Here is a 12,960-nt window from a genome sequence, read left to right as displayed (position 1 = left end):
ATAAAATCAAACTGATATCATATCTTTCATAGTTTACATGAAAGAACACTACACCTCAAGTCACGTATTTATCCCAAAAGATAAACACAAGACTTGAGGGTGAGACTCGATCGAATAAATTAAGAAATATATGACAACCGTTTGGTCTGCAAAAACCATTTTATTTATAAGCCGACAAGTTCCCCTATTTAATACAAAGAATTAAATAGGGATTATATTAAGCTGGGTTCGAAAAGCTTCTTATAAGGGCAAACCCATATAGTTAATTATATCTTAGATAATCAAAGTCACCTAAGAAGACTCTTGATAAAAATCAGAGAATATTATCTTCAAAAATCTCAAAAGGATAAGACTTTTCAACGAGATCAGATAAAAATGTGTGAAAGGGGAATAACTCAAATTTGAAACATTTTTTGTAAAATCCAAAGAAGGAAGAACTAGGACATGTCATAGATCCGGAGGAGAACCTCGGTGACTTCCCAAGCTACCCTATTGTTTGGCCTCAATTTCGAGGAGAAATTATTTAATTGTTTTATCCTGCAAATTTTATTAATTAGGGCTTACATTTATGTGAAACACTCACACAAACAGCCTGGAAGATATGAGGATTTAGGTCGTGACGAACAACAACCTCGGAATCCTAAGACGAGTTAAAACTTAGATTGTACAACAGAGTTGTACAAAGTCCTAAAGAGAAGTTGATGATTTATGTTGCGCTAGGTAAATAACCTCAAAATTCTATGGCTTGTTGTTTAATTCTAATGAGTGGTTTAGCTGATGTACACATGTTTTGTTGTTGAAGATGGTCGTGCTGCCAACAATGCTAACTCTGAATTTCCCATCGTAGCACCTTTTAGTTCGATGTTAATTTTAAGTATACATGTAATTGTTGAGTCAACGATCTGCTGTCGGGTACCTCCTATAAAACCATCTAATGGTCTCCTACTCTAAGGCATAGTGTGTAAAAGAAATATTGGCAGGTATAACAAAGGAAAACAGTGCCAACACAGTATGCATAGGAGCAGTAAAACATGCAGTATAAGAAAGCAGTAGAATGTACAGTAGACAAGAACAGTACGGTATGTTGTAAAGTAAAGCGCTGAAAATGTAAAACAAACTTGTATACCTAGGAGGTTCACTGCTCCTTTAAGTGTGATTGGTGTAGCAGGTATGAGTATAGTGACAAAATTTAAGAAACAAACTAGCATGCATTGTATAAATAAAAGTGAGCAACAAAAGAAACACCACCTGAAAAACTCGCCACCTGAAAAACTCGAGAGAAAAACGGCAAATGACCTATGATGGAAAACTCAAGAAAAATAGTGAATAACAACTCAAAGAAAGTCATCAAAAACCCGGGAAGATCCCGGAAAAAGACCACGTGTGCTTTATTAAAAGCTCCAATAAAATCACACGAAAAATCAAAAGAGAGAATACTGCAAGCACTCGGGTCGGGGCTAAGCTTACATACTATATATTTATATTTGAGAGACGTCGAAGGCTACTATCGGTCACCCAAATGTATAGAGCCCGTCACTCAACTAGAAGAGTGTACTAAACATAACTTAGTAAGGTACTCTTTAGCCAGGTATCAGTAATTGACAAGTGGACAACCAACTACAATATATTTTAAATGTATTTTAGCATGCACATGGATTTCAGGCATACAAAAAGAAAGTTATATCAATTTTGTTTGTTGTGAAAATATTTTTTATAAATATTGTATATGTTCTTATCGTGAAAATCATGATTGTACATGAGTCGATCACGTCATCGGGCATAGGATCAGCAACAACCTAAGAAGGCGCGGGTCCCCCACTAGTCTTGTGTCGGTGAATGATATTATCGTCCTACGGTTCACCAGGTCTTTGGATTGGGTCCTGATGCCGAAGGATGGAATATCATTCCTCTCTACCACCAATGTGCATTTGTCATCACCGCCCCAAGCCCCAAAATAAAACCGACCTACTTGCGACCTTGCTTAATGGTTCATATATAGCAAAAACACTATATATGTGCACTTATGCTTCAGGCATAAGAACCAAAAACCTAAACCAAGAAGCTAGGAAAACAAACCAAAAAGCAAGAAACTTAAAGAAAGGAGACTAAACCACCTCCAAAACTAATTTAGAAAAGAAAAGCCAGAGTGGCAGGAGGGTTAGCCTAAAATATCCAACTGGCGAGGCATTCTCGAATAGGTAAAGAAGTGGAGCACACTCCTCCAAGCTAGCCATGAAACATCTCCAAAAGAGACAATCCAGAAACCTCCAATCTATTTCTAAATTCTCCCAACATCAAAAGATCTGCCTCTTTTTCTTTTCTCCCTTTTTTTATATTGTAATCAATCCTGCCCGTAGAATTGGGCTCCATAACCATTTCAAACATTTCATAGATCATTCTTCAAAGGGGGACATTCAAATCCTTTCAAACACCAAGAATTGACAAATTCCATTTCACCATCCTCAAGACATTCAATTCCATATCAAACTAGAAGTTTCCAATGTCAAATGAACCCAATACCACACAAGGAATCCATACAAGTGCTTGCGACCAGGACAATAAGGAGCCGCCAAATAGGTGCACGAGGGAACTGACCAACAGGAGGCTCTCGGCCACGGGCAGCAAGGGACAACAAAAAAAGACAACGCCACCTTAAAGTGGCTCTCAAGTAAGGGTTGCAGCCCCCAAAGCTCACAAAAAGGCCCAACAGATTTTTCAAGTGGGACTAGTAACCGCATAGCAAGCATTAAGAGCTCCTCAAAAGGCTAAAAAAAAATTAAATAAAATCATCCACACATGTTTCAAGTAAAGGGAACAACAGGGGAGCCACCAAACAAAGCTCACGGGCAAGGGCACTAAAGAGAAGCCACCAAACCTAATGCCAACATCCACCAAGGTTCACGGGCAGGGGCAGTAATATAAAGCCCGAAAATCAAGCCCCAAATTGAGGCACATATCACACAAAAATAGGGCCCAATCAAAGTTAAAGCTGAACCACATCACAAGTCAAAGCAGGGCCACACTAGACTCTAAAACCGAGTCGATCAAATACCAAAATAAGGGGCACATCGAAGCCCAAACCCCAAACATATATTTTGCTGGAAATAGGATCCAGCCAAGCCAAAACAGACCAAGCCCGATACACATTCAAAACAAGGCCAACCCAAAGGTAAGACCGAGCCCAACAAAGGGGTAAATAACAGGAAATAGAGAAATGCGGTAAATCACCCCCAAAGCCAACATTCCCAAAACACCCAAAAACTTACTTCTAGCATCTATTTGAACAAGAGAGTAGTAGGAAGCCAAAACCGAGCCATCAAAACTGGCCCCAAATCAACATTTTATCCAGTATGCATTTCGAATAGGTAAACCATAGCAATGGAGCTAAACCGAGCCCCTAAAATGAGTCCCAAAATTTAAATTTCATCCAACGTTTGAGCAAAGAAGGTAGCCACGGGGAGCCAAACCGATCCCCCAAAACGAAATCCAAAGCTTCCAAAGTTTTCAAATTTTGTAAATGTGCCCACCCAAATATTTCGGATTTTACAAATATGTCACTTAGATGTTTCATATTTTGCAAAACATAAATATCAAGACTTCCAACCTTTGTATAACCCCTAACCGATGCAAGTTCTTTCACATATGCAATAGTAAAGCAATGAAATAGATGGAAGATGGATTACAATAAGAGCTTCCAAATAAACATCCCAACATAAAACCCAACTAACCAATTCCACTCCCTTTACTTTCACATGCTAGGATACAATTACAAATACGAAGTATTAAAAGATAAACATCAAAGCTCAGAAGTTAATGGACCGAGGGCAAAGTAACAATCCCTAGCAAGCTCTCCTCATACCAAGGCTAACCGAAACATTCCCCCACTTTCCTCTCCCTTTTTTTTTTAACCTGCAATGCCATTAACAAAGGAAGGAGCAAGAAATAGACACACAACTAAGCAAGTAAGCATATCAAATAAACCTACATGGATGCCGAGCCCGACAACCAAATATGTCGGGCTGAGGGGCAAGCTACAGTAGTATCAAGCAAAACTGGACATGGAGTATCGAATAAACCGAGAAAACAGAGAGAGGGAAGAAATTACCAATTGGCGTAGAGCACACAAGAGAAGCAAAAGTAGGTCTAGGAGCAATCCGGCAGCACCTCCACCCTCTCTAAAATTTTCGGCCAACCCTAAAGACCCCCCAGATGGGGTTTTTATAGGCAAAGATGGAGGAGGAGGCCTTCCTTGCTTACCTGTGGTGAACCAAAGTTGAGGGAGGCGGGAGAGAAAGGCGTCAAAATGCCACAGAGAGGGGCAGGGTATGTGCGCAGGAGAAGGAGATGGGGGAGAATGTGCAAAAATGAGATCCAATCCCCCTGTCACGTGAGCCAGGCGATAAGGCTCAAGCGTGCGATTAGAGGGAAGAGAAGGAGGAGATCTTCCATGCGGGCGGCTTGAGGAGGGCAAAAGATAAGGGATGGATTCACGGAGGATCTGTCGGGCGTGCAAGAGATATATTTTTTTAGGGATTTAGAAATTTAGGATTAGGGATTTAAGTGAAAAAAAAAATTATATAATTTTTAATACTCAAAATTCTCTAATTGGTGTGTGCACGGAACCACATCAAAGTGGGTGTTCTCTCTAGATTGTTTCGAAGTTCCGGACTCGTCGGAGCTGTCTGTTTCATCATTCGGGATCGTCCGGACAACTTCGTCGATTATCAGTTTAAAAAAACGTTAAAATTCAATTTTCGTCAAAATCTTAGTTTGAGCTCAATTGATAGAGATGGTGTAGATGGTTGTCATGAATGGTTTAGAAAAGATTTGAAGTGATTTTGAGATTTGGGAATTCAATTTGGTGGATTTTTGTCACTTAGTCAATTTTGGGGTGTTGGGTTAGACTTGGGTTTGGGTTAGACAAAGATTGGGTTAGGTATAGATTGATGGTTCAAAATGGTCTAGAGGAATGTCATAAAGAATTCTCAACATAAATTGATTCTCAACATAAATTGGGTGAAATTGGGTGCCAATTTTGGGATTTGGGCATTCGATTTGATGACATTTGGAGACATGGCTAAATTGGGACAAAATTGGGGTTTTGGATTTAAGTTGAGATTGGGCTCAAAGTACGGGTCAATTAGGTTGAGATTTAGTTTGAATTGATCATTTGAAAAATGAATTTGAGTTAGAATTGAAATTGGGGAAAATTGGGATCAAATTGAGTTTAATTGAAGGGTTCAAGTTGGTTTTGGGGACAAAAGGTTGGGTTGGGTAATTTGGTGAAATTGAGGTGTCAACCATCCTGATTTGAGTCACGGACCAATGGAATCTCCATTTGGGTCCTCTATGTGCTGGTCTTATCTAAACCTCAGCTTATGGCTAGCGGGTCTAGGGGACCATCTACATGAGTCTCCCAAAGGATCAAAGAATGAAAGTCAACAAGTTTGGGTTTGGGGTCATGAGTGAATGGGAGTGAATGGGAGTGAATGAGAGTGAAAGTGAGTGCAAGTGAGTGAACTTGCTCCATACCAACATCCAATGTCAACCCTAAGACCAAACAGTCATATTGAGACTCCCCTTGAGCTTCCTTTATAATGGTCCCACCTACTAAGTGCTAGATATTAGGACCAGTATATGAAATTTCAAGTTGAGCACAAAAGAGTTTAGAGTTTCTAATGGTGAGGTTTTATTTTCTAGTTTTCTAGGAATAGTCGACATAAAAGTCTTATGGCGAGACCCTAGGCTACTAAAGAAGAGAAAACTAAACATCAACCAAAAGTGAGGTCAACAATGACCCCATGACTTGTAAATGTTGCAAAGATTTTAGAAAAATCAAAAATTTAGATTTTCTACATAAACTGCAAGATATCTAAGCAGCTTTAACGCAATTAATAGGCCCAATATGTTTGCTCATGAGAGTTTTTCAAAAACAAACTTGATGGCAGTGTGGTACCAGAGGGGTAGTGATGGTGCTATTCATCAATGATGAATATGGGCTTGTTATTGAATTATTTATGGAAAGAAGTGCAAAATTTGTAGTGAACTTTAGGTAGCTCTCATTTTTTTCTATCATTTAGGTCTGAAGGAACTCAAATTTTAAATTTTTTTAGTTCTTAATATGGCACTAATTTCAAATATGGGTGCATAAAATTAGAATTTGACTTCAAATATTATTTATAATTTTTATTATATTCTCACATCTCATTTTTTTTTTTTGTTTCTTTATTTAAGCTCAATGTTGAATGTTTTTGGTATTGAAAGGTTCGTCCTGAGAGATAGTCATTTATATATTTAATAATATTAGAGTTTGTATGATCATACAATTAAATTTTGAAGTTTTTAATATCTTAATTTAAGTTTCATTAACTAGTGAATTTTTTATCAATTTTTTTGCTCAATTAAACAAAATTTGAAGAACTATACCAATTTTTTTTTTAAGGAATTAACAATCTTGCCATAAATAATCATGTTTAAGTAAAAATACATTGGGAGAATTACCTCTATCCATGATCATAAGATTGAAACATTGTCCAATACTAAAATATGGGATGAAATTTTATTGTGTATTTCAATAATTAGGTGAAATATACTTCATATCAACCAAAGTGATTTAGTATAATGCAATATAATTGTTAAATTTTCCAATGCAACATGAATTCTTGTTTCACTTCCAATGTGTGATTATTTGCCAACCTCATATATATATGTGTATCCTAAACATCTTGTAGCACATCAAAATCCTCTTGTTGTTATCACTTTCATTAAAAAGAGTTTTTTCAATAATTATAATGTATCAATTATATCATCAAACTGCCATCTATATTAAAGTTATTAGAGTTATTATGTTGTTATATTATTATTATCATATGTGGTTAATACTTACAATAGAAAAAGATATCATTTACTTTTGATATATTCTCATTATTTAGAATATTCTATTTATTATAGTTTTAGTATTGCTATTTTCTCTTACTTTTATATAGGTATATTTATGTCTGTATTAAACAAAGATGTCACATTTAATATTTTATAACACTCTATCCATATAATTGGTGGTGAGAGCCACCTAAACTTGATATCTATCATACTTTAAGCTTTGATACATCTTATCAAATACTATTAAATATCATAAACGTCAATTGAGAATAATTGACCAATAAATTAAATGAATACTATCACCATAAATTATGCATGACAAACATATAGATTAATACAATCTCTGTATTAAACAAAAAGCACTACTACTATATTAAAAAGAGGCATTTATATACATACCACACAATTCTTATATATTCACATAATGACCCTCTAAACATTCATATATTTACATACATACTACTCAATTCTTTAACATCACATCGAAACCACCATCATCAATTCATCATTATTTCCTTAAAAGAAAAATGCACATTTTCATGCAAAGGTTTAAAACTCCGAAGTGTAATAAATGTAATTATCAATTTTTGGTTGTTAGCTATGTAAATACATGAGAGTTATGTGGTATGTATATAAATTTCCCAATTAAAGATTCAAAAACTCCAATCGACCAGGTATCTGTGCACAATGAACGGTTAACTACTTTTCCCTGGAAAAATTTCATCTGAAAGAAGTTGGTTACCCACCCAAAGTAGAACACACACCTACATTTCCATATGTCAGCCTCTCAAAAGCACAGCATTATAAGCTCTCCATCCTCATCCCTCAACTCCACCAGCATCACCACCACAGCCATCTCCTCCTCCCCCCCTGCGGCCTTTATCAAGCTTTCAGACACAAGTAATGGAAAAGGGAGCCATGAAGATCTTCCTGCTGGCAACCGCCGTGATTGCGGCTTCATTCTGGATTCCTGCAGCCAGCCAGTCAAGCTGCACCACAGTCCTCCTAGGCCTCTCGCCGTGCCTCAATTATATCATCGGCAGTTCCTCCACTGCTTCCTCTAGTTGCTGCTCTCAGCTTGGCAACGTCGTGCAATCGCAGCCTCAATGCCTCTGCACATTGATCAATGGAGGAGTACCTATTATAAGCATTGCTTTAAACAGGACACGAGCTTTAGCTCTTCCAGGAGCTTGCAACATCCAAACACCACCTGTTAGCCTCTGCAAAGGTAACCAATTTCTCCAAACTGTTTTAAACGCTTCTGTATAAGTAAAAGACTGATTTTTGTTGGTATATGTTACTTCAGTTATAGGAGGTGGGCCGTCATCCTTGTCATCCTCTCCGACGGAGTCCCCTCAGGCGGAGCCGAGCACTCTGGCGAACCCACCAACATCTTCCGAGGCACCCAGCGACACCGCTCCCAGCGACACCCCTCCCAGCGACACCGCTCCCGCTCCCAGCGACACCCCTCCCAGACACCCCTCCCAGCGACACCCCTCTAGCTGCAGTTTCCCCCTCAGGTGCGCTCTTGATCATAAAGATTTAAACTTTAAATATTTTGATTTTTGAGCGAACTGGCTGATTGAAAAAAATTGTAAATTGCTCGGTCGGATGCAGGGAACGGGTCGAAGTCTACCAAGGGAGACTCCTCTGATGGAAGGATGAATAAATCGGTCTTGTCCATAGTTTTCTCTGCTTTAATCTTTGGCATATCTCTGGCGAGCTTCTTCTGAGTCCATATTTTACTTCTGGTTTTGAGCCTTTTGGAGTTTAGATTTTATGTAATCATGTGTGTTTTTCTGTAATTCGCAGTCTATAAAATATGAAGCCTCTTCGTCTGAGGCTGTATGCATTTTATCCTTCTATTTTGAGCTTAGTTCCTTCTATCGTAAATTTGATAATATACATCAGATTATTGTTCAATGAGGACTGAATTTTGCTTCTCCTCAACTAGAAATTTCAGATCTAACCTATGATTCTACAGAGTTGGTTTAAATGATCTTCTCTTTTTCAGATAGAATGATTAGAGAACAAAGTCAGAATGCTTCTTAAAAAAATGATTTCAAAATTTTTTTAATAAAAGTTTCTTTTTTCTCTCAGACTGAGTTCGGATTTATCATCAATTAAAACAGTAGAATTAGTAGAACGGCGGAGATGGACTGGCATTTGAATGACTTATGAGTTCATGTTTTGGATAAAATTGTGAGACCTTGCTCATCTGACATAAAATAGATGGCAAGTTACAATTCAGAAGGTTGAAAAAAAAAATGATGAATATGAATTCAATGTGTCAAAACATTTGAGCACAGATGTATATGGCAGATTCATTTGGTTTATGCAATTGTTATTGCAATTGCTGCAGCTTAAAATATTCAAGATCATATGATGGATTTTAATGTCTTAAGATTGTACAAAGTATTCTGATAAATAGAGATTAGTAGAGCATGACACATAAGATTGTGAAACCCCTCAAGTAGAATGAGTCCTAGTACATAAAAACTAAGACACCTTTTGGTGTGACTACTAAATTTTTTAGTAGAATCTTCAATGTTAAACATGTTCATGTAGAGTACTTATGTGATGGGTGACATCCCAGGAAGTTACACCAATGAGACAAAAGTGGGAAGCCAGTAGACCAAAGCTAACAATATCTCAATGAATGAGAGTTTGGGCTATTATAGCATGATTTTTTACGTGAAAATTAAAAAAAAAATGTAAAAAATCATAAGATCCATTATATTTAATGGAAAAAATTTTACTAAAGCACAGCAAAGATTATCTAGCGGACCTATAAGATCTACTTAAGCAAGAAGATATTAAATTATAAGACTTAGCGTTTAGGGTTTAGGGTTTAGGGAGATTGATGTGGTTTACTCTATAAGATCCTTTAACATGTCTCTCCAAGGTCAAGCTAGATGATCAATTGATAGTTGATGACATCAATATGTTACAATTAACATTATTAATATACAAATTCAAAATGTAACATTATTAATAGACAAAAAAAAAAAATTTCATAAGTACTATATATGTGACATATAAAAAATTTAATTGTTGGATCATTCATAACAACTCTAAAAATATGCACTAACTAATTTTAAAATCTTTAAAAAACAATAGCATTAGGCAACAGATTTGAAATGAGTTTATTCATCTTAAAGAGTAAACCAAATAGCAATTCATAAACTAGAAAATTGTAGAGGAAGTTTTCAACACAAATTCAGTGTCATCAAAAGATATTGATAGAACTTTGAAATTTCTTAGATAAAAGATTCATCTTTCTAAGAGAAAACTAGGACTACAAATGGACAATAATTTTATCTCTAGTAATGATTGCAAAGGCTTTGAAGTATTTATTTATTTAGATTTCCTCCACAAAGTAAGCAAAATGAGTGCAATTTCATTGAGAATCATTTTTCGGCATGTTTATTAATGGCGAGCTTTCAAAAAATGGTCTAGGCTTGGTGGAGGAAATGGTTGTGGAATACACTACTATGACTGATATGAGCTCTATTGACATCAACTTTGGATACAACTCACATTAAACCCTTTTCTTTTCTAGATTTATCCACCTTGGTACCATGAACACCTAGTTGACATTGACACCCTGACTAAGTATCAAAAACACTTGGGCTAGTAAGACATCATCAAATTGATTATAATTCAATTAGTATCATACATTTACTTGTACAAACTATTCAAATGACTCAACCATTGATGAAATCATTGTCTAAACTATTCAAATCTCATTTGGATGACCAAAGCATATGAGTGATCAAATGGATTATCTTATTCTAGCCAAATCAAATGAAATTCAAATCAGGCAAACATAAGATAAGCTTGATTAAACTTTAGTCAAATCATCAAATTAATTGTTTTAAATAGGTAGCCCATGTAATCGGTACGTCCTAAAATTAAGCTAGATTATAGTAAATTAAAACTGGCTAAACTAGTTTATTAGCCAAGCTTATGTGTGATTATTCAACCTCAATCCTGATGCAAAGAGTTCGAATTTTTTTATAAACATCTTTTCCTTACCTTGTCTTATGATATTTATGTATGAATTCATCTTTCATTTTTATCTAACCCTCACTATAAAAATAAATTATATAGAAGTGAGTAACAAAAAGAAGAGAAGTAAAAAAGCTAGTTCTCTGTTGGATGGATAAGAAATGAGTTAAGCGTTCGACCTTGATCACCTAATAATTTAATTTTTTTTTATTTTTATAATTTATTTGCTTTAATGAACTATGATTGATATTTTGGAATCCTATCGATGAGATGCTACAAACAAAATATGATTTCACTATTTAATTAAAGAATAATTTTCGCAAGTTCTTGGCTTGATTTTTTACTCAACTTTTAACTCTGTTTAGACTCAAATATACATATTTTTAGCAAAATTATGTAATAAATAATAATTTTCATTTTGAATTGTAGATTTGTTGAAATTAGAATTCTCATGATCTCCAAATTAATTTTTGATGATTTTTGAATTATAGTTTGAGCATTCTTGAGCTCTGAAATTTTCTATTAAATTTGTGCGCAATCCAATGAAATTTCAGAAACTATATCAATTATCGTTTGCAATCAAATATTTTTGTCACACATAAGCTCTTAAAAAATGAATAATGTTGCCATGACATATATGGATTCGAATTTTGATGTAAATTATGATATTATGTAATGCACTATGATGAAGTCAAAATTACGGTCCAAATAATATTTTCATAATTTTTTTTGGGAAGCATAACATTACTATCTTCTTAATTTGCCACCATTCAATTTAAAATTTAGAAGTTACTCATGGGACTGAATTGTGAGAAATAATCCCTTATTATTTATAGAATTAAAATATATAAATAACCTTATCCAAACTCATTCACATATTTTCTTATCTAACATGGACCAAGCTTGAACATGATGTAGCTTTTAAAATCTTTTTCAAATTTCTTTTCTTAATCTTCTTCAAATCACTTCCACTTCCCTAATGTATTCCGCCGCTTCTTTAACGGTATGTAATATTACATTCGGCTATTCAAAAGTCAGTAAAGTCTTGTAATGATATAATCAAGATCAGCACTGTGGAATCATTTCAATTGAGTTAAATCATATTTAGAAACATGAATAAACAAAAGTGTCGGTGCACAAACCAGTTCATTTATTTCACTAGTTTTAAGAATTTATTTCAAATTTCTTGAACCGTATAAATAAATAAACAGACAGAAAAGAACCTCACACATACAAGCAAAGTGTCTTAATTAGTTCGCTTACACTTAATTACATGGTCCCAACTCAACTGTTCTGTGCATTTCATCTCGGGGGCCCATTCCTACAAAAGAGCTCTTCTCATACAATATTACATGATTTCTCTTAAACATCCAAATAATGTGTATGGAATCTTGTTATATGAAATTGAACCATCATACTATCTCCGAAAAGAAGAAAATGCTTATTAAAATTCTATCATCTTCCCTTCTCCTTACCCACATATTACTAATTTCAAGCCACAAATCCATTTTTCTGAAAACATGATCTCACTTCTGCAACAAAACTGTATCAGATTGCCAACAATTATACTTCAAAACAACTCCAACGGCTCGCAACCACCAACCAGAAGGAGTTGGAGAGTTTGATCATCCGCCGAATCATCACTACCATTCCTATAAATCCCAAACCCCCTTCCAAACCCAATTATCAGTCGCGAAACTTCCTCTCTCAAGCCAAAACTTAAAAATCCTTAACAATGGCTGCCGGAGTGTTACAAATGAGCCTTGCTGTGCTACTTGTGACAGCAATGTGTTTCATCCTTTCTTCAGCTCAGCTGGGGTGCTTGCCGGCGATCAGCAGCCTATCTCCATGCCTCAGCTTCTTGAACAGCAACTCATCGACACCTTCAGACGCCTGCTGCTCTCAGGTGGCTGCTGTGGTGAAAACTCAGGGCTTGTGCCTCTGTTCCTTTCTCGGCAGTTCAGCTGCCACCCAGCTTGGCTCCATTGTCAATCAGGCGCAGGCTCTCTCCCTCCCAGGAGCTTGCAAGGTTGATAACCCACTCGTAAACCAGTGCAGCGGTATGCAGCA

At 35.9% G+C, this 12,960-nt stretch overlaps 2 protein-coding genes and 1 long non-coding RNA gene across 3 annotated transcripts in view; 2 read left to right on the top strand and 1 right to left on the bottom strand.

The window, feature by feature from the left end:
- Nucleotides 1–3,641: 3,641 nt before the first annotated feature.
- LOC110024267 lies at nt 3,642–4,530 on the bottom strand. The gene is made up of 2 exons (XR_002293981.1): nt 4,106–4,530; nt 3,642–3,909 (listed from the first exon to the last, which is right to left on the bottom strand). It is a non-coding gene; the product is annotated as an uncharacterized LOC110024267 (long non-coding RNA).
- Nucleotides 4,531–7,666: 3,136 nt separating this feature from the next.
- LOC110024268 (non-specific lipid-transfer protein-like protein At2g13820) lies at nt 7,667–8,331 on the top strand (the record flags this gene model as incomplete). The annotated part of the gene is given in 2 exon segments (XM_020724145.1): nt 7,667–8,107; nt 8,186–8,331. Coding segments are annotated over 2 exon segments (471 nt in total), but the record flags the coding sequence as incomplete, so codon positions are not given.
- Nucleotides 8,332–12,276: 3,945 nt separating this feature from the next.
- LOC110024297 (non-specific lipid-transfer protein 4.1-like) overlaps nt 12,277–12,960 on the top strand; it is a 1,377-nt gene continuing 693 nt past the window's right edge. The window contains exon 1 of the mRNA XM_020724177.1: nt 12,277–12,950. Coding sequence (XP_020579836.1) covers nt 12,626–12,950 — 325 coding nt within the window. The 5' untranslated portion in view covers nt 12,277–12,625. The remainder of the gene's footprint in view (nt 12,951–12,960) is intronic.

The sequence above is a fragment of the Phalaenopsis equestris genome, unplaced genomic scaffold (assembly GCF_001263595.1).
Source record: "Phalaenopsis equestris unplaced genomic scaffold, ASM126359v1 Scaffold000251, whole genome shotgun sequence".
Lineage (NCBI taxonomy): Eukaryota > Viridiplantae > Streptophyta > Magnoliopsida > Asparagales > Orchidaceae > Phalaenopsis > Phalaenopsis equestris.
Note: the sequence above shows the minus strand (reverse complement) of the source record. Positions and strands in the feature narration are given on the sequence as shown.